Here is a 24,181-nt window from a genome sequence, read left to right as displayed (position 1 = left end):
AGTAAATGAAGTAAAGCAAAGCCAAGGGAAATATCACTTTTTGCATCTGTACATTGTTTTTTTAATATTATCATTTAAACACAATGAAATTATAAAAAGCAATATGGATTTCCTCTGAAAGCTGAATATTTTTAACTCAAGCTATAAGTTTTTAATGGGTTTCTGAAATTTGAAGATTATTGAAATTTAAAAATAAGCTTTTTGCAATAAATGCATTTCACTGATGATCTGTTGTTTTGGATGTACAAATCAAGATTTTTTTTCTTTTTGGTCACATCAGAACAACTTCCTCTTATTGTTGAGCCAATTTCAGAGGAACGAGCAAGTAGGTGTCTTCAAAGGATTGATTTGCTGAATAAAATTAGAGAAGAAATTTTATCTCATCCACAGTTAGATGAGCGGTTGAAACTCTGTCAGCCTTCAATGGATTTGCCTGACTGGTGGCAGTGTGGAAAGCATGACAAGGATTTACTGACAGGGGCAGCAAGGTGAGTGTTATATATTTATTCATTACTAGTTTTTATCACATTTTAATAATCATTTATATTAGTAAAATAAAATCCTTTGATTTTATTTTTTTATAATTAATCTAATTATAAAATATAACTAACTATATAACTAATTATAAATATAACTAACTAAAAAATAGTTATTTTTTAGTTAATTTTTTTTTTTATTTATTTAGTTCTCAATACAAACAAAAATTTAAAAAGAAAATATTATTTATAGTATATTTTAATATACAGTATATCTGCAGAAAATTTACCATTATCAGTAGGATTTTTCACATCTTGATCACCAAAAAAAGAATGTCATGGAGCAGATATATTCCTTTTATTTAAAATTTTAAAGAAAAGATCCTCATAGGTGCTTAAGGTTTAAAGTTATATAACAGGGAAGAGACCTCCATATAGCCTTTAAAGGAATGCAGAGAACCAACCAACCATGGCTTCTGACCTAATGTCCAATCCTCACTTTCTCTTAGTGCACCCCGTTGTATCTACCTCGATACTGAAACAAAAGAGGATACACTCGCAATTTCGGATTCAGCCAACCAAATTCTGTTCTTATTGGCTTAAACCACAATGTAAAATTATGCTACAGCATGACAGAATTTTATGTCAGCTGGGGTGTTACCTAGTTAAACAAGGCCCCTGTTATTTTCATCAGGGCACCAGAGCGGACAGTGCAAAGTCAGCTACTGGAACAAATCCCAAAATAAATCCAAACTTAACATGAACAGGTTTCAAGATTGGTGCTGTCAATGTAAGAAGCATCAGTGGAAAAGAAATGGAACTAGCAGAAGAATTGAATAGGCCTGACTGAAACAAAGAAGACAAAAACAGTTGAGATCTTTCTAGCAACAAATACAAAATGTTATATTCAGGAAATAACAATCAGGGAATAGCATTAGCTCTTAGTATTCAAGACTAAATATGAGGATAATCTTGAATGGCAGACAATATCAAACTAGAGTGATGTGTGCAAATATCAGGATAGGGAGCTGAACAGCAAACTTTATTTGTGCCTTTGGTAAACTGTGCACAAATTCCTATGGAGAGAAGATGCTAGAAATAATTACAGTTTCACTGACGAAGATATACGGTAGTTCCCCCTTATCCGTGGATTCACTTTCCATGATTTCAGTTACCCACAGTCGGCCCTGGTCTGAAAATATTAAATGAAAAATTCTAGAAATAAACAATTCATAAGTTTTAAATTGCACACCATTCTGCGTAGCATGATGAAATCTCATGCCATCCTGTCCTGGACGTGAATCATCCCTTTGTCCAGCATATTCATGCATATACCGTATATGCTACCTGCTGGTTGGTCATGTAGTAACCATCTAAAAATATTAAATGAAAGATTCCAAAATTAAACAATTCATAAGTTTTAAATTGCTCACCTTCTGAGTAGTTCGCAGTAATCAGATCGACTATCGCAATGCTTATGTCCAAGTAACCCTTATTTTACTTAATAATGGCCCCAAATTGCAAGGGTAGTGGTGTTGGCAATTTGGATATGCCAAAGAGAATCCATAAAGTGCTTCCTTTAAGAGAAAAGGTGAAAGTTCTTGACTTCATAAGGAAAGAAAAAAAAAAATCATATGCTGAGGGTGCTAAGATTCCATTCACATTCGCATTACTTTTATCACAGTATATTGTTATTATTGTTCAATTTTATTATTAGTTATTGTTTTTAATGTGCCTAATTTTTAAATTAAACTATCATAGGTATGTACATATTGCAAAAAAAACATAGTATATATATATTAGGGTTCGGTACTATCCACGATTTCAGGTATCCAGTGGGGGTCTTGGAATGTATCCCTTGCAAATAATGGGGGGGGGGGGAATACTGTATTTGATAGTGATGTTTTCCCACTAGTTCATGACACAAGAGTATACAGAGGTTTTTAAATTTAAAGTGATCACCATTTAGTTTTGAGAGCAGGATAAAATTGAATTTCATATTGAAAAAAAAAGTGTGCAACAAAGTTTTAAAACAAATCAAAGTTGAGCACCTATTAGAGGTGGAACCTAGACTCAAATACACAAACATCATTCAAGAAAAAATGAGTTTGAAAATAAGAACCAAGACTTGAGAATTTGTTGGTAAACCCTGAAAAAAACATTGATTAATTCAGCCAGAGAAGTATGTAGTGAAGTTGTCTATAAGGATAGAAAAATCAGAATTCCATGTTGGACATGGCAAGTTAAAGAAGCACTCAAGCAAAAGAACTTGTATCAAAAGTTCCTGGCAAGTAAGTCAGCTTGTGCTCTTAGAGAATACAGAGAAAAATGTAAGAAAGTAAGACATTGTGTAAAATTAGCTAAAGAAAAGTCACGAGAAGACTTTCTAAGAACATAGAAAATAAATATGAGGAAGATGGCAAAATATTCTGGAGGCTATTGCCAAAGCTTAGAAATGGAAGAAAGTGTACTGTAAAAGATGATATATTACATGAAAACTGATAATAAAGATATTGTAGATTCTGGCATAATTACTTTGAAAAATTGCTAAGTGAAACAAGCAGTGTTAGCAAAGTGGTAGAAAACACCCAACAGGAATACATATCCATACTTGAAGTAGAAAAAGCCATCAAAAACCAGAAATGCTCAAATATGGAGGGTATAAAAGTTTTCTAGTGGCTGCACCGCATAATTCGAAAGTCCTGTTCAGAATGTCAAATTCTTCCAGATGATTGGAGTAGAATGTCATGGTACCCATCTACTAAAAGGGAAATAAAACTGAATGTGAGAATTATAGAAGTACTTCTCTACTCAGTGTTCCTGGAAAAATTTATGCAAGTATACTTGAGAAATGCTGAGAAAATTTGTGGAAGTTAACACACTAACTTAATAGAAGAACAAGCTGGATGCAGGCCACATTATAGAGGTTGTCAGGATCAGATTTTTGCTTTAACACAAACAGTTGAAAATTCTTGGGAATATGACAAGGATTTGTATTTAAATTTTGTGAATCTGGAAAAGGCATATTACAAGGTGCCAAGAGTAAAGCTCATCAGAACTCTACAGTTATATGGTGCTAATAGGACATTATATTTAACAATACATAGTTTCTATGTAAGTTGTTGGTCAGCAGTTAGAATTGATGCAGGTACAGGAAGATGGTTTGATGTTAAATCAGATGTGCAAGAAGGAAGCACATTATCTCCACTGTTGTTCATTATCTATATGGATCACATTATGAAGGAAAGGGGAATTAAATCTGATTCCAAAACTGGCGATGTTAATCTTAGCTCTTTATGCAGATAATGTTATACTTCTGAATAACTGTTGTAATAAATTTGGTATGAAAATCAGAATAAAAAGACCAAGATAATGAAAATAGGTAGAAACGTTGAAAACATCAACTGTATCTTGAATGTAGAAGTTATAGATCAAGTAAAACGTTTCCGCTGTTTAGGTACAATTTTTTAGTGAAGATGACAAATTAAATATGGTAATAGACAACAGAAGCATTCAACAAAGTTAGACACGCTAACTTAATAGAAGTCCTTCAACAAATAGGACTAGACAAAAAAGACATAAGACTAATAAGAAATCTGTATTGAAATCAACTCAGCTGCCATTCAATTAAACAACATTACCACCAGTAATATTAACATCAAAAGAGGAGCGAGGCAAGGATGCATGCTCTCGCCACTCTTGTTCAACATATACTTAGAGGTAATCTTTAAAAAGGCATTGGAAGAATGTCCAGAGGGAATCACAATAAATGGAAAGATTGTTAACAACCTATGATGTGCACCATGCTAACATCACGGATCTCCAAAAACTCATTGACGGAGTCATAAACATCACCAAGACAAAATACATGGTCATCAGAAAACATCAATGAAACTGACACTCAATAGGAAAAATATCGATCAAGTGTCAAGATATAAATATCTTGGTTGCTGGCTTAATGAAAGGTGAGATCCTGAAATAGATATAAAGACAAGGATTGAAGTTGGGCGGCAGTCCTTCATGAAAATGAGAACATTATTCTGCAATAAAGATCTAAACATAGAAGTCAGATGCTGAAATGCTGCATCTGTTCCATTCTACTCTATGAAATAGACATTGAAGGTGACAACCGTCAAGAAAATTGAATCCTTTGAGATGTAGCTATATCGAAGAATGCTACAGATATCATGGATAGAAAAAATTACCAGTGAAGATGTCTTAAAATCCATTGGCAAAGCCAAAGATCTCATACAAACAATCAAGAAATGAAAAACATCATATCTTGTCCACATTATGAGAAACGGCAAATACCAACTTCTACAAACTATTTTGGTGGGAAGAATTTATGGCAAAGGAGCTAGAGGAAGAAAAAGAATATCTTAGTTTGACAACATCAAGACATGGACAGGAAAGAGCAGCGTACAACTGCTCAGATTAGTGCAAGACTGCCGTTTGTTCACCAAGATGGTCGCTGACCTTTGATAGAAGATGGCACCATAAGAAGAAGATTCAGTGGAATAAATTTATATGGAGCAAGAAAGAAATTAGTCAAAACACTAAATTAGTTGTATACAAGGCAATGTTCAAACCAGTTTTAACTTATGAATCTGAGAACTGGGTTAGAAATAAAACACTTCATCAAAGACTGGAGACCACAGTTATGAGCGTTCTGAGAAATATTAGGGGAGCGAACAGGTGGCATCAATGGTAGTATCAAAAATTAGGATATTAGGAAAGAACTCAACACTGTTAGCCGAGCTAATCTCATATGTTATGGTCACTTAACCAGAATCTGAGAGGGAAGATTAGCAAAAGAAGTATTTTTGCCAGGTTGGCAGGAAAAATATTCTCTGGATTATTTTTCCTGCCAACCCATGGAGTCTTGACAGATAACAGATTGATTTGGAGGAAAATTGTTGTTTGGAAGTTAGTAATGGTGTAAATTTGTCATTTAGTATGAGCCGTGATATCCTGTACCCCCCCCCCCACCACCACCACCACCTCTGAGGGTACACATTAGGAATGTGATGATGAGGATGGTCATGAACATTGGGTCGTTTGCTAGCAAAAAATTGAAAACCCTATACCTATTTTCTACATTATGAAAATAATTATAATTTTAAGCGCTCATCACTTCAGAAAAATATTGTTTCAGCTTTCAATTTTTGTAACATCATTCTTGATCACATTTCACAAATATATAAATGTTAACTGAGTGACTAGATAATTAGATATATACTTCATATTTGGAATCTAAAAGAAAGGGCTACCTCTGCTCTTCTGTTAACATACATCCTCTCGCATATTGAGAGCAGTTTAGCAAATGACCACAACTGGTCAAATGGCAGCTCAGTACAACAGTAGTCTGCAACAGAACTTATTTAACATACAGTACATTGATCCTACCATTCATGGAGGCATAGCATTCATCAGATTCTCAGAGTTGTACTCCTGCCAATAAGAAATAAGCTGTTGTATATATGGTCACAATTGGAATGCTGTGTGGGATGCATCAAGAATGGAAAAAAATGTTGTAGGTTTCTATGCTGTGGTGCCCATTACACCAGGTTGTAAAATTGCACTCTGGTGATGATGTTTTTGGTGAGTGTTTTTTCAGTACTTCAAGGACCTGATATTAGCGGAATGATGCTAAGAACAAAGGCAAATAGGCTTTTTGTGCTTCATTTTGTTTCCAGTCAGGTGCATTTCATCATGCTTGCAGTTTATTTCATTTGATAATATACACTTCCAGCAGAATAATGAAGTACCAATTATTTAGGAAAAGTTTAGCATTATGAGGATTACTTTGCCATACTCAGTCTGCTCATCTCCTAGATCTCAGCCTAAATAACATAGTGAAATTAGGTAAAATGAGTTAGTAGAACTTTCTGTCATCTAAATCTGAGATAAATTGAACTTTTAAAAGTTAAGGAATGATGCTAAGAACAAAGGCAAATAGGCTTTTTGTGCTTCATTTTGTTTCCACTCAGGTGCATTTCATCATGCTTGCAGTTTATTTCATTTGATAATATACACTTCCAGCAGAATAATGAAGCATATCATGAAGTACCAATTATTTAGGAAATGTTTAGCATTATGAGGATTGCTTTGCCATACTCAGTCTGCTCATCTCCTAGATCTCAGCCTAAATAACATAGTGGAATTAGGTAAAATGAGTTAGTAGAAACTTTCTGTCATCTAAATCTGAGATAAATTGAACTTTTGAAAGTTAAGGAATGATGCAAATAGGCTTTTTGTGTGAACAAAGGCAAATAGGCTTTTTGTGCTTCATTTTGTTTCCAGTCAGGTGCATTTCATCATGCTTGCAGTTTATTTCATTTGATAATATACACTTCCAGCAGAATAATGAAGCATATCATAAAGTAACAATTATTTAGGAAAAGTTTAGCATTATGAGGATTACTTTGCCATACTCAGTCTGCTCATCTCCTAGATCTCAGCCTAAATAACATAGTGAAATTAGGTAAAATGAGTTAATAGAACTTTCTGTCATCTAAATCTGAGATAAATTGAACTTTTAAAAGTTAAGGAATGATGCTAAGAACAAAGGCAAATAGGCTTTTTGTGCTTCATTTTGTTTCCACTCAGGTGCATTTCATCATGCTTGCAGTTTATTTCATTTGATAATATACACTTCCAGCAGAATAATGAAGCATATCATGAAGTACCAATTATTTAGGAAATGTTTAGCATTATGAGGATTACTTTGCCATACTCAGTCTGCTCATCTCCTAGATCTCAGCCTAAATAACATAGTGGAATTAGGTAAAATGAGTTAGTAGGAACTTTCTGTCATCTAAATCTGAGATAAATTGAACTTTTGAAAGTTACATGATCCATACATGAGATGTTTCTGGTGGTGAAAATTAAAATTATTTATAAAAAGCCTTATAATTCTTTATGCTATTGAAACTTATTTGAAAAAGAAAAAATATATCAGTCCATTACATCCTAATCAGATAACTAATGTTTCAATCGAACTTCATAGATTTTCAGAGATTACTTTTGAAAAATAATCACTGGTATAATTGCAATTTCTCCCAAATTTGGTATTTGTACTACCTAAAAAAAAAAAAAAAAAAAAAAAAAAAAAGTGATTCCCAAAGAGTAAGTATTGTTGCCTTTTATTAATGCTTTCTTTTGGTTTAAGGTTCAGCTGACCTCAGAGTGGTTTTGACTTACTGGTTCTCTTCATTGGCCAAGCACAAATCCACATAGCTGTGGAAGCACTTACATAATAGAGGCTGTGTAGTCTGCATGTAAGCTGTCTTTTGATTGTCATAATTATTAAAGAATTTTGTAAGTCTTCTTTTGGCATTAAAAATACTTCTTCCTTGAAAGTACTTAGACAAAGAAAAAAACACTCATACTGTTTGATGATTCATACACTGTCAAATTACTTTTTATAACTTCTTTTGAAATTTTATATTTGCTTCCTGTTTGTTTATGTATTTGCTATAATGTGTAGATAATTTTATCGTCATCAGATTTCTGATATCTACTTTCAAGAGATATATAGGATACTCTTACATAGGTTAAGTTGGCATTATTACCAACTGCCTGTCAACAGTTCTTTTCCAGATTTGTTTATTTGTCACAGCTCCAATACTATCATATCTTACACTACCAACCAATAATTGTCTGGACACCCGTGTTATTCTGAGTTATAGAACATTTCAGGTTTGTTAATAGATTTGTTAACACGCCCTCTGGACATGCTGCTCTGGATCTCAATTGACTTCGGTCTGTCGCTGAACTCAGTGCAGCTTTGGTAGAGGAATGAAGACAAATACCACCTGATGTTTGCCACACATTAGTGGAAAGCCTCCTTCAAAGGATGCAGGAGTGATCAAATCCTAATATCGGGTATGATCTTTGGTTAGTATCAATTATAAATTGCTTAAGTGTCTGGACAATTATTGGTAGATAGTGTATATTCACATTTTTTAACACTTTGAAATGCATAACATCCCTGGATGTTGGTTATCCTCTGGGTCTTTTTCCTGCCATCCTGGTGCCAAACACCTGATTTGACCTTTCCTTCTCCCATTCGGTTTTAAGTCTTTTTATTCTGATTTTCATACCAAATTTATTACAACAGTTATTCAGTTTAATTCATCAAATATTGCACAACTTGTACTGCCTGAGATTAGCTCTAATCTTAAATGCTAACAGTGCTAAGACCCTTCAAAGTATCTTCATTTTTTACATGGTGCTGCTACTGATTGGCTCTTCACTCCCTTCATTTTTCTTCAAAACTTCCATATCTATAATCTTTAGTTTTTGATCCACTATTTTATTTCTAATCCAACTCAAAAATAATATGATCATACAGATAAGTGTATGTTTTGTTAAATATGGTTTAATTTCATGAAGACCTCTAATTTACTTTATTAATGATTTTGATTTGTCTACTAACATAGTACAAATAGTTAGCTCAGTTATCACACAATTTTAAGGTATCCCAGTTCGTGCTTAATATTTTGAGTTTTTCTCTCTCTCTTGCCACTGAGGAAAATCGGTATTGAAATGCTGTTATCAATTCTGTTAAATCCTAAAACAAAGCATTAATAAAAAGGAGACACTGTGGATGCTTCAAAGCTCACATGTTTTTTTAGTTGCACACTACCATGCAACTCATGACGATGGTCATATGAGTTTTATATACTGTCAGTTACATTTTGAAATTAAGTTTGTAGTTTTATAGTACAGTTGTATATCGCTAATCTGAACCTCTTTAGTCTGAACCCTCCAGTAATCCGAACTGCGGTTTGAAAGAAAAAAAGTTTTATTTATTATGCATTATTATTTTGTGTACTATTATTTTTATCTAATAATAATTATTATTAAGTACGGTATTTTTTTTATACTGTACACAAACGTAAATTTCAGAAACAGATGTTACGGAATGGATTACAGGTAAAACCAAAAGTGAATTTGAAATCAAATCAGATGCTGAAATTCTAAATATGACGCTACAGAATGAATTAGAAGACGATAAAGAATTCGAAGGAAAAAAAAGTAAAACATGAAGAGGCAGTTGAGAGTTTTAATATGTGTATAGAATGGGCTAAGCAGAATGATACACCATTCCACAAAATATTATTGCTAATGCAGCTCCAAGAAGAACCATTCGAAAAAAAGTTTAGTTTCCAAGAAGCAAAAGAAAATCAGTGACTTTTTTGTGTTGTGTACAAGAAAGTGATTTTTTTAAACAAATTAAGTTATATACTGAACTATACAATTTTATTAAATCAGAATCCTCAACAATACAGGTACATACAAACTAAATTTTTTACTAAAATAAACTTGTGTACTGTATTATTTTTTAAGTTTTACTAGTCATTTTTTTCCTACCATAAGAAAAAAAAAAGTATTCTGTGTCAGTCCTCTCAAATCCCCTTAATAACTTATATGTTTCTATCTTTCCATCATGTGTGATGTCATGGAATGGTTCTTAGAAGAGCAGTATCCCAGTTTCTAGCAAAATCTAATAATTATTACATTCTCATGATAATAGAATTCAGAAAATTAGGTACTAAATTTTCTGGTAATAATGCAATCTCATTGACAAATTTCTATCACCCTCTATTGTTTAAAAAAAAAAAAAAAATCCCTTCCAAGATCATCTGATTTTGTGTAAGTCTGTGATGTTTAAAAAAATCAAAATGATTACTGGAGGTTTCTCTGCCCGGAATTAGCATAGTTTCTAACCATGCTCCTCCCCATAAACTCATTCACCCTCTCCATGTGGGCACCTATTCATAGTGAATCGGTCTTCCCAATGATGGTACTTGCTCTATTCATTTTTCATCGTCACATGATTTTTGCTTTTGTATTCTTCTCAGTTTATACCGAGTCTTTGGTACTGTGCAGTTTTGAGACCACTCTCACTGAGATCTGGTGTCCTGCAATTGCTGTGTTCACCATTCTGTGTGAACCAGTAGGCATGAAAAAAAAAGGGGGACAGGTGATCTTAGTAGTTTCACACTACCCTGCTTCGCCAAGACAACCCTGAATGGCTTGCTCGTTATTATCAGCCTGTGGGCTTGCTGTGATGCCTAGGAAATCCATTGCATTCTGCTTCCAAGTTCAGTCTTTGCTTTCCAGTTGGTGGGTGTCTGCATGTGGTGGGTACACAGCTCTGTCACTGAATTCTCCCTTCATTCAGAATAAGGTTTTCATTGTCATGTTTATCAGGTCCCTCACTAAGTCCAAACCAAGTATAGAAACAATTGCAACATCAGCAGACAATAAAGAATAACAAAGCATCAGGCACCTATAAATATGCAGTCTTTTTTTTTATTATTATTACTATACTTTCAACATCTAGTTAAGTAAAGGTCACCCTTCTTTATCTAGAGCTATTGATAAGGATTGTTACAATCTTCAAAATCTCTTCAACTCCATTCAAGATGCATTTTCATCAAGATATTTAACAATTAAAATATCTCCTTTGTGCAGCATTATCTTGGAATACTAGGTGTGGTAGGTTCTCATTAAATTTTTTGAGGGGGAGCAATGTTGGAATGGAGCTTCCTTGATTGGAGAGATTTAGTCTGAATTTAAAGATAGAGGAGTGGTAGCCACAAGAAGATTTCTCATACATAGGAATGGTATCGTAATACCAACCAGGAACATCCTTATATTTAGCATCTCAAAACCCCAATAAACCTGTGCTGTTTGTAGACTCTTATTAAACAGATATCCCAATGCTACTACCAATATCATTGTAATTCAGTTGGATGTAGTTACAGTTCAAGACAGGAGGATGTGGAGGAGACTCACTAAAAACAGCAACCCTGCTTAAGTGGGACAAGCTGCAGAAGAAGAAGAATTGGGAGATTCATTTTATAGCTTTCTTCTAGCTGTACAATAGAATAATAGAAACTGGAAAGATGAATACTGAATAGAGACCCTTAAGTTACTCTCATAGCATAAGGTTTGAAATATATCAGAATGTAGAAAGTAACAAGATCCTTTTAAGGAGGTAGAAAAGGAATTTGACCATCAGATTAGCATGAACTGTGATCAAATCTAGCTCAGGTTCATTTGGAAATGGCAAACCCTTGACAGATGTGAGACCTTGAAGAATCAATGCTAGGTTAGGATCCAAAAATATCAACAAATTACCATCTGGTTGCTCTGATCAGATGCTTGTGCACAATTAAAAAAAAAAAGTTCACTCTCATCAAGATTTCTAGAAAGCAACAGTCTTCTTTTCAGCCCACCTAGTCTAGCTTCCAAAAACATCATCCTACACTAGATAATTTAATGGATATGGTATCTAGGATGTTAATCCTTCACACCCCAGCTTTTACCTCTTGGGTTGTAATGGATTGCTCTACTTATATTCAGCACTTGACAGATCAAGACTATAATGATCTTATGTCTATGCTTCTGATATGAAACATCCATCAGTATCAGTTTTCTTTAACATGGAAAAACCATGTCATATTGAATTACCTACACAATTCTGGTCTCTGAGGAAACCTCTGTCTTTTTATTAAAAAGTTTATCTAACTGAATCTTTTGGTTTGTATCAGCCCTCTCCTGATCCTTTCTTCAAGTTATGGAAGTCCCACAATATTCTATAATAAGTGTTATGCTATTTGCTATCAAAATTAACAACTTTCTCCAACTGCAAGTAGTGCCATCTTGCAGATAACTTTACTTTCTTTTGTCATTCTTGCAACATTAGAGGTCATGGAGAGACACTTTCAGCAAGCCAGTGAATATCTTTCAAACTAGATGATTGTAAATGGATTCAGATTTTCACTTGCATTTTTTTTCTTTACAGTTTTTTCTGCTGCAAACTTAGCATTCATCCTGACTTAGAACTAAGACTAGGATAGGTTATCCTTATTGCAACAGAACAGCATTGTTCCTGGGATTCTGACTTAGCTCACTTGTGAGATAAGTCATAAGCTAGGGCGTGAAAGATTAGCATCCTTCACACCCTAGTTTCTTCCTCTTTGGTTGTAACAGATGATTATCACTTCACTTATATTGAGCACTTAATAGATCAAGACTCGATAATGGTCTCAAGTCTGTGCTTCTGCAAGAGACAGTGCACTTCACTGTGTTTGGATTGATTTAGTCTACCATCAGGCTATGAAAACTGCAACTGAAGCATTTCAAGTGCATCATCTGTTCCTAGTTGTTGTTGTTTTTTTTCTGAAAATAAAAAAAGAAAGAAATACATTGGCTCTGATGTTTTGATTACTTTACCATATTTCGATTGAAGCTTGAAGCCAACCCTTTTTCTCAAATTATTGCATGTTACATCAGTGCTGAATTATCTCCACCTGGTTGATACACTTTATTACAAATTGATCACTTAGTAATTCAGTTATTTATTTTTCTTTCACTCCCATACATTCTGTTTTATTAAATTTATCCGTTTGTAATCATTCTTCTCCTTACTGGCTACATAGCAAAATGCATTGGGGGATTTCTTTTGACCTGAATTTTTTTCACCACTGGTCACCTTTCTCCTTATATATCCTCTCAAACTTTCTTTGGTTCCTGCTTAAAGATGCTACTCCTTCATTTAACTCCCACCTGATTATCCTCCTGACCTTAGGTATGTATTTGATGCTGGATTCCTCAGCATTCCCTTTAACATTTCTTGTTTGCTGTTAACATCTTTCTCTTGCATTTTTCCTATGTCCCTTTTAACAAAAAATCCACTTGGTCTAACCAACTTCCAAATCAAGACTGCATGATTACTCTCTCCATTTGAAGGAAAAGCAACTGTATGGTTATGGATGCAACCTCTGATTATATCATTCTGAAACTGTAAATCCCTTTAATCATGTCATTTTAGGTAATTATCTCATTTAATGTGAATTCCATGTCCTTTCTCTATGATGGCTTTTCCAGTCATTGGTACCTGCCAGAACTGTTGATAGTTAACAGTTAGAATCCAGAGGGAAAAAAAAGTTAACATCTTTTCCCCTCTCCTTTTCAGTTCTTACTTGATGATGCTACTCCTCCATTTTACTCACACCTGGTTATCCTCCTGACCTGAAAATTTAGATTCCTAAATTGTTTAACCTATAGCTCATCCAAGGTTCTTTTAATATATTGCTACAGATTTTTTACTTTTCATGAATGGGATTATTATCATAAAGTGGAAAAAAAAAAAAAAAAAAAAAAAAAGAAAGAAAGAAAGAAATGCATTGGCTATGATGTTTTGATTACTTTACCAAATTTTGATAATGATATCATTCATAATTGAGTTTTGTTTGTATAAGATAAACTACCCTTGACATTTATGTTTATTATGAAGACTGTAGAATGGACAAGATAGATGAAGAAACACAAGCAGATAAAAAGGGGGGGGGGTATAAAGTACTACGGTACTTTATATCCCGCAGAACATATTCTGCTACTACAGTAGCAAAATATGTTCTCTTAAATTTAAGAATTAGTGAAGAATATCTTCTGAAAATTACTCAGTTTCTAAAAATATATCTATCCTAATTGATGGTTAGATAATATTACTCTAGATGACCAAACATGGACCTTTTCTAAGATGCTCCAGGTAAGTAGGGCAGTGGGAATACCAGGCAATAAAATAATCTACTATGTAAATCAAAGCAATTTTCCATCTTGGTTGGCTGAGTGGTAAGCGTGTCTACTCTGCAACTGAATAGGCAGTAGGGTTGCCCATTGCAAGACCACCCACTCTCTACTTATTGGAGGCTTGAAGTGGTTTCATATTTTGTCTTTATAGCAAAGATTATCTAATCCTTTAGCTCACTCATGGCACCAATACTAAGGTATTATGTCTTAACAGCATTTTTTTGGTGGGATTCTCATTAAAAATAATAATAATAAATAACAATATCAAGAGATTGTTGGACATGCAAGTTAAACAAGTAAAATATTTTGAAAAGACTGCTAAAATTTCTGATAAGGCACAACTTGCATCATATAAGGTAGTTGAATTAATTGCTGTAAAATTAAAACCACATACTATAGCAGAGTTTCTTATTTTACCAGCATGTTATGAAATAGTAAACATTGTTTGATGACGAAGCAAAAAAGGAAATTGTGAAAATTCCTCATTCGGACAATACAATAAAAAATATAGTTAAAGATATGTCAGATGATATTGAGAAAACAGTTACCAATAAACTTTCCAAACAACATTTTACTTTACAAATTGACAAGTCTCCACTGACATTAGCAGTAAAACTCATATACTAGGATTCATTCATTTTATTAATGAAAATGAAATAGTGAATCAATTCCTATGCTGCAGAACTTACCGAACGTACAGCAGGACAAGATATTTTTGAATCTATTACGTCATATTTAGAAAATTTTAAAATTTCATGGGAGCTGTGTGTAGGAATTTTTACGGATAGTGCTCCATCAATGATAGGCTCTATTAAAGGATTTGTTACCCTTGCAAAGAAAATAAACCCGAATATTATGTCTACACACCGTTTTTTCCACATTACCAGCAATATTAAAACCTGTACTAGACCAAGTTGTAAATATAGTAAATTACTTAAAATCAAGACCTTTAAAAACACACGTTTTTAAAAAACTTTGCATATTATGGAAGCCAGTTATCCAGAGGTAAAGTGTTATTCCGATATTTTTAATTACTTAAATAGCATTAATACAAGTATCCAAGGAGAAAATGAAAATATTTTGACATCCACTGACAAATTGTCAGTTTTCAGAAAAAAGTATCTCTTTGGAAAAACCGCATATCAGAAAAAAATACAGTAGATATGTTTCCTTTGCTCCATAATAAAAATGCCAAGGAAATTATTTTCATTATAACAGAACATTTAACAATATTGGAAGAAAAGATTTCAAGTTACTTTCCTTCATTAAATATGCACAATTATGACTGGATACGAAATCCATTTGGCACAGTTAATACATAGAGTTGTGAATTATCATTACAAGAAGAAGAACAATTAGTTACCTTGTCAACGAATCGTACTCTAAAAATGAAATTCTTTGAAATAACTCTTGAGCAATTTTGGATTTTTGTCCAAGCTGAATACCCAGCTCTCTCCACAAGGGCACTGAAAATTTTGTTACAGTTTTCAACGTCATATTTGTGTGAGCTCGATTTCTCAAAATTAACCAATATAAAAACTAAGAAGTGTGAAAAACTTACTAATATAGACAAAGAGATTAGGGTAGCTATATCACATATTAGACCTGATAGTGCTGAAATCTGCAAAAGCCGACAAGCTCAAGTATCACATTAAAATAACTTCTATTTTTATTGTTAGTTTTATGACATTAATGCTTTTGGTGTTCCCCAAATTTTTCTTATAATCAAAAGTGTTTCCTTGACTTCGAAAAGGTTAAAAACCACTGTGTTATATTATTGTCATTAAACTCAATTTGACTTCAGTATTTTTTTCTTGTTTACCCCCCCCCCCTCCCAAAGTTGAATTGCCAAGACATGTTGTTACCTGTCTGCCTCATGTACACAGAATTAGTATTTGTACATAAGATGAAAAGTTATAAATAAAAAAACATTTTTGCTGTAAAATTGGAATGCAAAAATTAAATAGCATTATTTGCAGATTTTAATAAAAACTTCTATTGTTGCTCTTAGCTACTTATGAATGAAGTTCCATAAAATATTAATCTTTTGATATTGGTATTCAAACGCCAGTCTGCACATAAATTGATTCTTGCCTTTAATAGCACATGCTGTATCAAGTGTAACATCCTGCTCATTATGAAATTCCTCTGATTGGTCTGGTTAGCTTTTACTCTCAAATTATTAATATTCTTCTCTGCACAGTGCATTTATTTAACTTACAATGGGGGAGCAGAATATTTCAAAAATGTTACTTTTAATACATGTGTATTAAAGAAAAGCCCTTATTTATGAAATCAAGCAAAAGGAGAAATGCAATTGATATGCCAAGTTTCTTGATAATGCTGTTTTCTGTTATTATTCATTACATATATGAACATGGCAGCTTAATTATAGATGAAAAAGGCTTTTTAAAGTTTTTTAACTTGATTATTATATATATATACACACACACACACTATAAATTAAAGATGCCAAGAAATTTTATTCTTGATTTCATCCTTTACCAAGTGTCCTTTCCAACATAAAATAGTCTTCAGTGTGAATTAAATAGATAATATATTATTTTATTTTATAGGCATGGTCTTAGCCGAATGGATTATCATCTGCTTCATGATCCTGATCTGTGTTTCAAGGATGTGTTAAAGAATCATCCACATGCAAAAACTATCCAAATCAGTAGTCATATGTCTACACCAACAGGTAATTATTTATGAGAATTATAATTTATTACTTTTTATATATTATCCTTTGTTTATTATTTGATTTCATTATTTTTTGCAAGTTTATTAGCTAATAATCCTACTGCTATCTATTTAAAATATTGATAAATATGTTAGTGATAAGAGTAGTGATACCATTCAACATCAAACATTAAGATAAACTTCTTAATTGGAAAGTAGTTTCAAGTAAAGTGATATGTGGTACACTTCAACATGGGGAAATGGACAATGAAACTTATTTGTGTCTATGGTCCCACAGAAGGTTCTACTAAGGAAGAAGTGTGAATAATTTTTTGTCATTACAACTGACATTTGACATACAAAAAATGGAATAAGTGGTCCTTGTTGAGGATCTTAGCAGCATAGTAGGAAATGAATAAGAAAAGACAAAGCTAATAATAGTGCTAAGTATTTACTGGATTTCTGCTCAGAACATGGACTAGTCAGAACATTACAAACACCATGTTCCAACATAAAGATATGCGTAAGTTCATGTAGAGAGAAGACACAAGAAATAAGGTAAGCCTCATTGACTATGTCATTGTTGATAGTGATGTCTTCATGCTGGTTCAAGATACAAGAGTATACAGAGGATTCGATATTGGAAATGACCATTACTTAGTGCTAAGCAAGATAAAAATGGATAAAAAGATATTTCATTGAAAAGAACAGTATGTCAGAAAGTTTTAAAAAGAATTAAGTTTGAGCAGCTTTTACAGATAAGCTGTAGGCTTGACTATACAAACATTATTGAAGAAAATTTGAAACAAGGACCAAACCTTGGAATCTCTGTGGCAAACTCTGAATCAGGTATTGACTGATTCAGCTAGGGAGGTATGTGGTGAAGTTGTCTGTATAGATAGAGAAATAAGAACTCCATGGTGGGCACAAGAATTTTAAAATTTTGAAAAAACAAGAAAGCATACCAAAAGCTCCTTGCAAATAAGTCAGCAGATATCCTAAAAGAATACAGAGAAAAATGCATGAGAACTAAGCTGTGTGTAAATGTAGCTAAACAAAAAGTCATGGGAAGAATATAGAAAATAAATATTAGGAAAGTGGCAAAATATTCTGCAGACTATTGGAAAAGTTGGAAATGGAGGAAATCGTCATCAACAACCATGGGTCCAATGCCCATAGGTGCCTGATGCCATCTTGATATGATTCTTCCATTGCATTCTATTTTGTGCAAGGTGACTCAGTTTGTGTATAGAGTTTCCACACCATTTGACAATGTCATCGCCCCATTCTTCCTTTCTTGGTCTTCCTTTTTTTGTTCTTTCTTTCAATCATCCCAAACAGCAGCATTTTTATTTTCCTCTCATCATTCATTCTACATATATGGCCAAAGAGACGTAGTTTCCTTTTGGTTATTTTCTGGATCAGGTTTTCTTTTGGTTGTATTCATCTGTAGATTTCCTCATTGTTCACTTTCTGGATCCAGCTTATTCTCAAGATCTTGCTATAGCATTTCCTCTCAAATGCTAATATTCTCCTTTCAGATTCTCTCGGGAGTACCCAGGCCTCACATCCATAGAGCATGCTGCTAAAGATACAGGTTTCTACAATGTGCAGTTTAGTTTTCATCTTTATGGCTTGGCTCTTCCATATTTTGTCTGTGACTTAAAATAGTTGTTGCTTTGGCTATTCTAATTTTTATCTCTTTTTTGGGGTCCAAGTGATGCATCATGTGGCATCCAAGATATGTGAAGTGTTCCACATTTTCCAGTTGAAATCTGTCTATCGTAACTCTGTTCAGTAACTCCTGTTGTTCGAATATCATTGTTTTAGTTTTTTCAAAGTTGATATTTAGTCCATATCTTTTTCCTTCTGTGTATAGTGTTTGCAATGTCTGTTCCAGCCTTGCTGCGTCTTCTTCGATCAGGGCAATGTCATCTGCAAAGCAGAGATAGTTTATTCTCATGCCATTTATTGAAATGCCTCCACCTTCTTCTTTAATGTTATCTAGTGTTCTTCCCAGATGTATGATGAAGATGATTTGTGATATTGGGTCCCCTTGTCTAGTGGCAAACCAGTCTCACCTACTATCCTGATTTTTGCTTGTGCTTGGCTGTTTATATCTTTCAGGGGCGGATCAATTTATTGTCCACACCATAGGATTCCAAGACAGCCCATGTTATATTTTGGTAAATATTATCAAATGCTTTTTGAAAGTCCATGAAACAGCAGTATATCTTTTTGTTCTTTCTTCAAGCTTTCTCCGCTATTAGTCTTAGTGCGAGTATTTCTTGCACTGTACTTCGATCTTTTCAAAATCTGGCTTGCTCATCAGGAAGATGTGCCTCCATATGACCCTTCAGGGATTCTGTAAGTATTTTCATCAGCACTTTGCCAAGATGACTCATTAATGCAATAGTTCTGTAATTGGTGCATTCTAAAGCACTTCCTTCCTTACGAAGAACAACCAAGACCGATTTTTTCCACTGTTCAGGGGCATATCCTAGATGTGTAGAGTAATTACTTTGAAAGACTGTTAAATGAAACAACCAGTGAGAGAGAAAATTGTAGTGGAAAATTTTCAAGAAAAATGCAAACAGGAGCTACGTATCAATATTTGAGATAGAATAAGCCATCAAAGGGGTGCTTAAGGGGCAAAGCTGGAAACTGAGAGGAGACCTCCATATAGCCTTTAAAAGATGCAAAGAGCCGACCAGGGCTTCTGACCTAATGTCTAATCCTCATCTTCTCGTAGTGCACCCTGTTGGGTATCTACCTCGATTCTGAAAGAACGAGAACGAACTGACAATTTGGAATTTAGCTGACCAAATTGTATTCTTATTGGATTAAACCAAAATATAGAATGATGGTCCAACCTGACAGAATTTCATGCAGACTAGGGCGTTGCCCTGTTAAACAAGACCCCCTTTGTTTTTGCCAGAGAACCAGGGCAAACAGTGAAAAGTCAGCTACTGGAACAAATCCTAAATCGCACCCCAACTCAACAACATCAGAGTTCAAGATCGGTACTATCAACATAAAAAGCCTCAATTGCAAAGAAATGGAGCTAGCTGAGGAATTGAATAAGTACCAGATCGACATAATAGGGGTGACTGAAACAAAAAAGACAAAAATTGGTGAGTTCTTTCTGAGCAATAAATACAAAATGCTATATTCAGGCAATGACAATCAAGGAAAAGAAGGAGTAGCAATAGTATTCAACACAAAATACGAGGCTAATCTTCTTGAATGGCAGGCAGTCTCAAGTAGAGTGATGTGGGCAAATATGAGAATGGGGAACTGGACAATGAGACTTATTTGTGCCTATGGTCCTGCAGAAGGTTCTACTAAGGTAGAAGTTGAGGGATTTTTTGATGCTTTAGAAAAAGCAACTGACACAATGAAAAAGGAAAAGTTGGGCCTTGTTGGGGATCTGAATAGCAGAGTGGGAAATGATTGTCAGACATACAAAAAATATTTTGGGAAAATTTGGAGAAAAGAGTAAATCTAATAATAATGGCAAATACCTGTTGGATTTCTGCTCAGGACATGTACTGGTTATTACTAACACCATGTTCTAACATAAAAATGTACACAAATTCACATAGAGAGAAGAGGCAAGGAATAAGAAAAGTCTCATTGACTATGTTATTGTTGATAGTGATGTTTTCTCCCTGGTGCAGGACACCAGAGTGTACAGAGGATTTGAAATTGGAACTGATCACTATTTAGTCTTGAGCAGGATAAAATTGAATTTCATATTGAAAAGAATAACATGTAAGAAAGTTTTAAAGCGAATAAAAGTTGAGCAACTCTCAGATGTGAACTGTAGACTAAAATACACAAAGCTAATTGAAGAAAAAATGAAAGCGTTTGAGAACAGGAACCAAACCTTGGAGATTCAGTGGCAAGCCTTGAAGAAAACCCTGATTGATTCAGCCAGAGAGGCATGTGGTGAGGTTGTCTGCAAGGATAGAAAAATCAGGACTCCATGGTGGACACAGGAAGCTAAAGAGGCAGTGAAGGAAAAGAAGAAATCATATCAAAAGTTCCTGTCAAATAAGTCAGCTTGTGCTCTTAGAGAATACAGAGGCAAATGTAAGAAAGCTAAACACTGTGTAATACTAGCTAAACAAAAGTCATTGGAAGATTTGGATAAGAACATAAAAAATAAATATCAAAAAGGTGGCAAAATATTCTGGAGGTTGTTGAAAAAGCTCAGAAATGGAGCTTTAAAAGGAATTAGAGATGATAAAGGTGACATGAAAACAGGAAAAATAAATATTCTTGAAGTATGGAGTAATTACTTCTAATAAAGTAGTATGTATATATATATATTTATATAAAGGGAAATAAAACAATGTGAGAATTACAGAGGTATTTCTGTACCGAATCTTCCTGGTAAGATTTATGCAAGTATACTTGAGAAACGGTTGAGAAGGATAGTGGAAGAGAAGCTTGGTGAAATACATGCTGGATTCAGGCCAAATAGAGGCTGTCATTGTCATGATCAGAGTTTCACTTTACGACAGATAGTTGAGAAATCATGGTAACATAACAAAGATCTGTATTCAAGTTTTGTAGATCTGGAAAAGGCATATGACAAGGTGGCAAAAGAGAAGCTATTCGATACGCTACAGTTATATGGTGTCAATGGGGCATTATACCAAGCAATATTTAGTCTTTATTCGAGTTGTGAGTCAGCAGTTAGAATTGAAGGAAGTACAGAAAGATGGTTTAATGTTAAATCTGGTGTCAGACAAGGATGTATATTAACTCCGCTGCTATTCATTATCTATATGGATCACATTATGAAGGAAAGTAGTATTAAACCTGGTATCAAAATTGGAGCTGTTAATGTCAGCTCTTTGCTTTTGCAGATGATGTTATACTTCTAAATAAATCTGTTACAAGTCTGCAAGATTCCTGACTAAATTGAATAACTGCTGTAATAGATATGGTATGAAGGTCAGCAGTAATAAGACAAAGACAATGAAAATAGGCAGAAACGTTAGAAATATCAACTGCATTATGAATGGAGAACCTATAGAACAAGTAAAACATTTCAGCTACTTAGACATGATTTTTATTGAAGATAGTAAATTAAATATGGAAATAGACAACAGAATCAACAAAGCTGGTATAGTAGGAAGTCAACTAAATAAATTTATATGGAATAAGAGTTAGTCAAAACACTAAATTAGTTGTATGCAATACAGTGTTCAAACCAATTTTAACTTCTGGATCTGAGAGCCGGGTCAGAAGTAAAACACTTGACCGAAGACTAGAGTCAGCAGATAGAGAGTCCTGAGAAATATTAGGGGCCATGAACAGATGGTATTAACGACAATATCATATTAAAACGAGGAAGGTGTGTATATATATATATATATATATATATATATATATATATATATATATATATACCTTCAAGGTATATGAGGAATTTGATGATGATAAACCATCAAAATTTAAATTATGATGTCATTAGTTTAATAAAAGTTTTGTTGGCTACACTTCACGATTTATAAGACCTGGTCAGAAGGTCAAATTTCAGATGGAGTAGAGCTCACATAGTATTCATCTTTCAAAAATGGAATAAAACTGAACGTGAGAATTACAGAGGAATTTTTCTACTAAATGTTCCAGGTAATATTTATGCTATCATACTTGAAAAGAGACAGAAAAATTGTAGAAGAGAAACTAGGAGAAGAACAAGTTGGATTCAGGCCAAATGAAGGTTTTCAAGATGATATTTTCACTTTACAACAAATAGTTGATATATCATGGGAGTATATCAAGGATCTGTACTTAGCCTTTGTAGATCTGGAAAAGGCATACCACAAGGTGCCCACGGAAAAGCTTTTCAAAGCATTATAGTTATATGGGGTAAATGGGGCATTACAATACATCCTTTTCTAAATGTAAGTTGTAAGTTAGTAGTTAGAATTGAAGGATATACAGGAAGATAGAACCTATTGATGTAAAATCAGGGGTAAGATGATGATGCACATTATTGGCACTATTATTCATCATCTGTATGAATCAAATTATGAAAGAAAGTGGCATTGGGTGTGATATTAGAATTGGAGATGTGAAATCTAGCTCTTTGTTTTATGCAGATGATGTTGTACTCCTAGTGAAAGTCTCCAGGATTCTCTAATCAAAGTGAATAACAGCTGTATCAAATTTACCATGAAAATCAGCAATAAAAGGACCAAAACTATGAAAATAGGCTGGAGCATAGAAAACTTCAGCTGCTTTCTGAATGGAGATCCTGTAGAACAAGTAAAATGTTTCAGCTATTGAGGCACCCTTTTTAGTGAAGATGGCAGGTTAAATCTGGAAATATGCAACCGAACAAGCAAAGTTGGTATGGTGGATAACCAACTGAATAAATTTATATGGAATAAGAAAGAACACTAAACTAGCAGTATCCAATACAGTGTTTAAACCAGTTTTAAGTTATGAATCAGAGAGTTGGGTTAGAAATAAAGCACTTGATCAAAGACTAGAGACCACAGATATGATAGTTCTGAGAAAAATTACAGGCGTGAACCAATACCGTCAATGGCAGAATCGTATTACAAATGATGGATTGATTTGGTCAGAAGTGCCTTAGATGCATGGAATGTTAGAGGTGATAGTATTGGAATGCTCACAAGTAATAGACTAATTTGAAGGAAAATTGTTGGTGGCAGATTAATAATAATACAAGCCTAATCATGTAATGCTGTCATTGTAACCTGAACACCCTGTGAGAGTATCTGGAAATCGATGATGATGAAGTGACTGAAAATTAATATTATGTTGCACAGGCATGAGAAATGTTTATGTTCTGAGAGGTACATCAGAACATTATAATTTTAAAAGAATAAATACCTAGAGATATAAGACATATAACATTAGGCAACAAAAGAATACAACGGATGAAAATTAAACTCAAAAGAAGAGGTACTACTAGCTGGTATTGTCACTTTCTCCAATGTGATGCCTATCTTAGCCAAGGTCTGTAAATGTGAAATTCAATGAAATCCTAGTGTTTCCTTTATAAACTTAAAATTACCTGAACAATTGTTGATAGTAAATAAAGATGCCAAGAAATTATGTTCTTGTTTATTCTTTTTCCAGGTGCAAGAAAACAATGTTTGTGTGTGAAGTATCTTCACAACTAGACCACTTGTATAGAGGCTATTTACCTCATATTAATTGTCTTACTATGTAATAATGCAATACACCCATTCTTTTGGTTGTGTATAATGCTATGTTATGGGAACGGCCACTGCCTATACTTGTTTTGACCTTTATAGAGGTCTCATCAGTGGAAACGTAACCCAGAAGAGATACCAGGGTTGGAGGTGGAGTGGATAAGAAATGCCAAATTCTTATGTGGCCTAACTGGTTATAAGGTCATA

The 24,181-nt window shown here is 33.8% G+C and overlaps 1 protein-coding gene across 1 annotated transcript in view; it reads left to right on the top strand.

Annotated features, from left to right (window-relative positions):
* Positions 1–24,181, top strand: part of kis (chromodomain helicase DNA binding protein kismet) — a 945,984-nt gene that overhangs the window by 672,090 nt on the left and 249,713 nt on the right. Inside the window, exons 37-38 of the mRNA XM_090408660.1 lie at positions 281–488; positions 16,664–16,788. Of these exons, the coding sequence (XP_090264786.1) occupies positions 281–488; positions 16,664–16,788 (333 nt within the window). The remainder of the gene's footprint in view (positions 1–280; positions 489–16,663; positions 16,789–24,181) is intronic.

This window comes from Typopeltis vanoorti, chromosome 18 (assembly GCF_054136105.1).
Source record: "Typopeltis vanoorti isolate ZY-2024b chromosome 18, IOZ_Tvanoo_1.0, whole genome shotgun sequence".
Lineage (NCBI taxonomy): Eukaryota > Metazoa > Arthropoda > Arachnida > Uropygi > Thelyphonidae > Typopeltis > Typopeltis vanoorti.
This window is presented reverse-complemented; position numbering and strand designations above follow the sequence as displayed.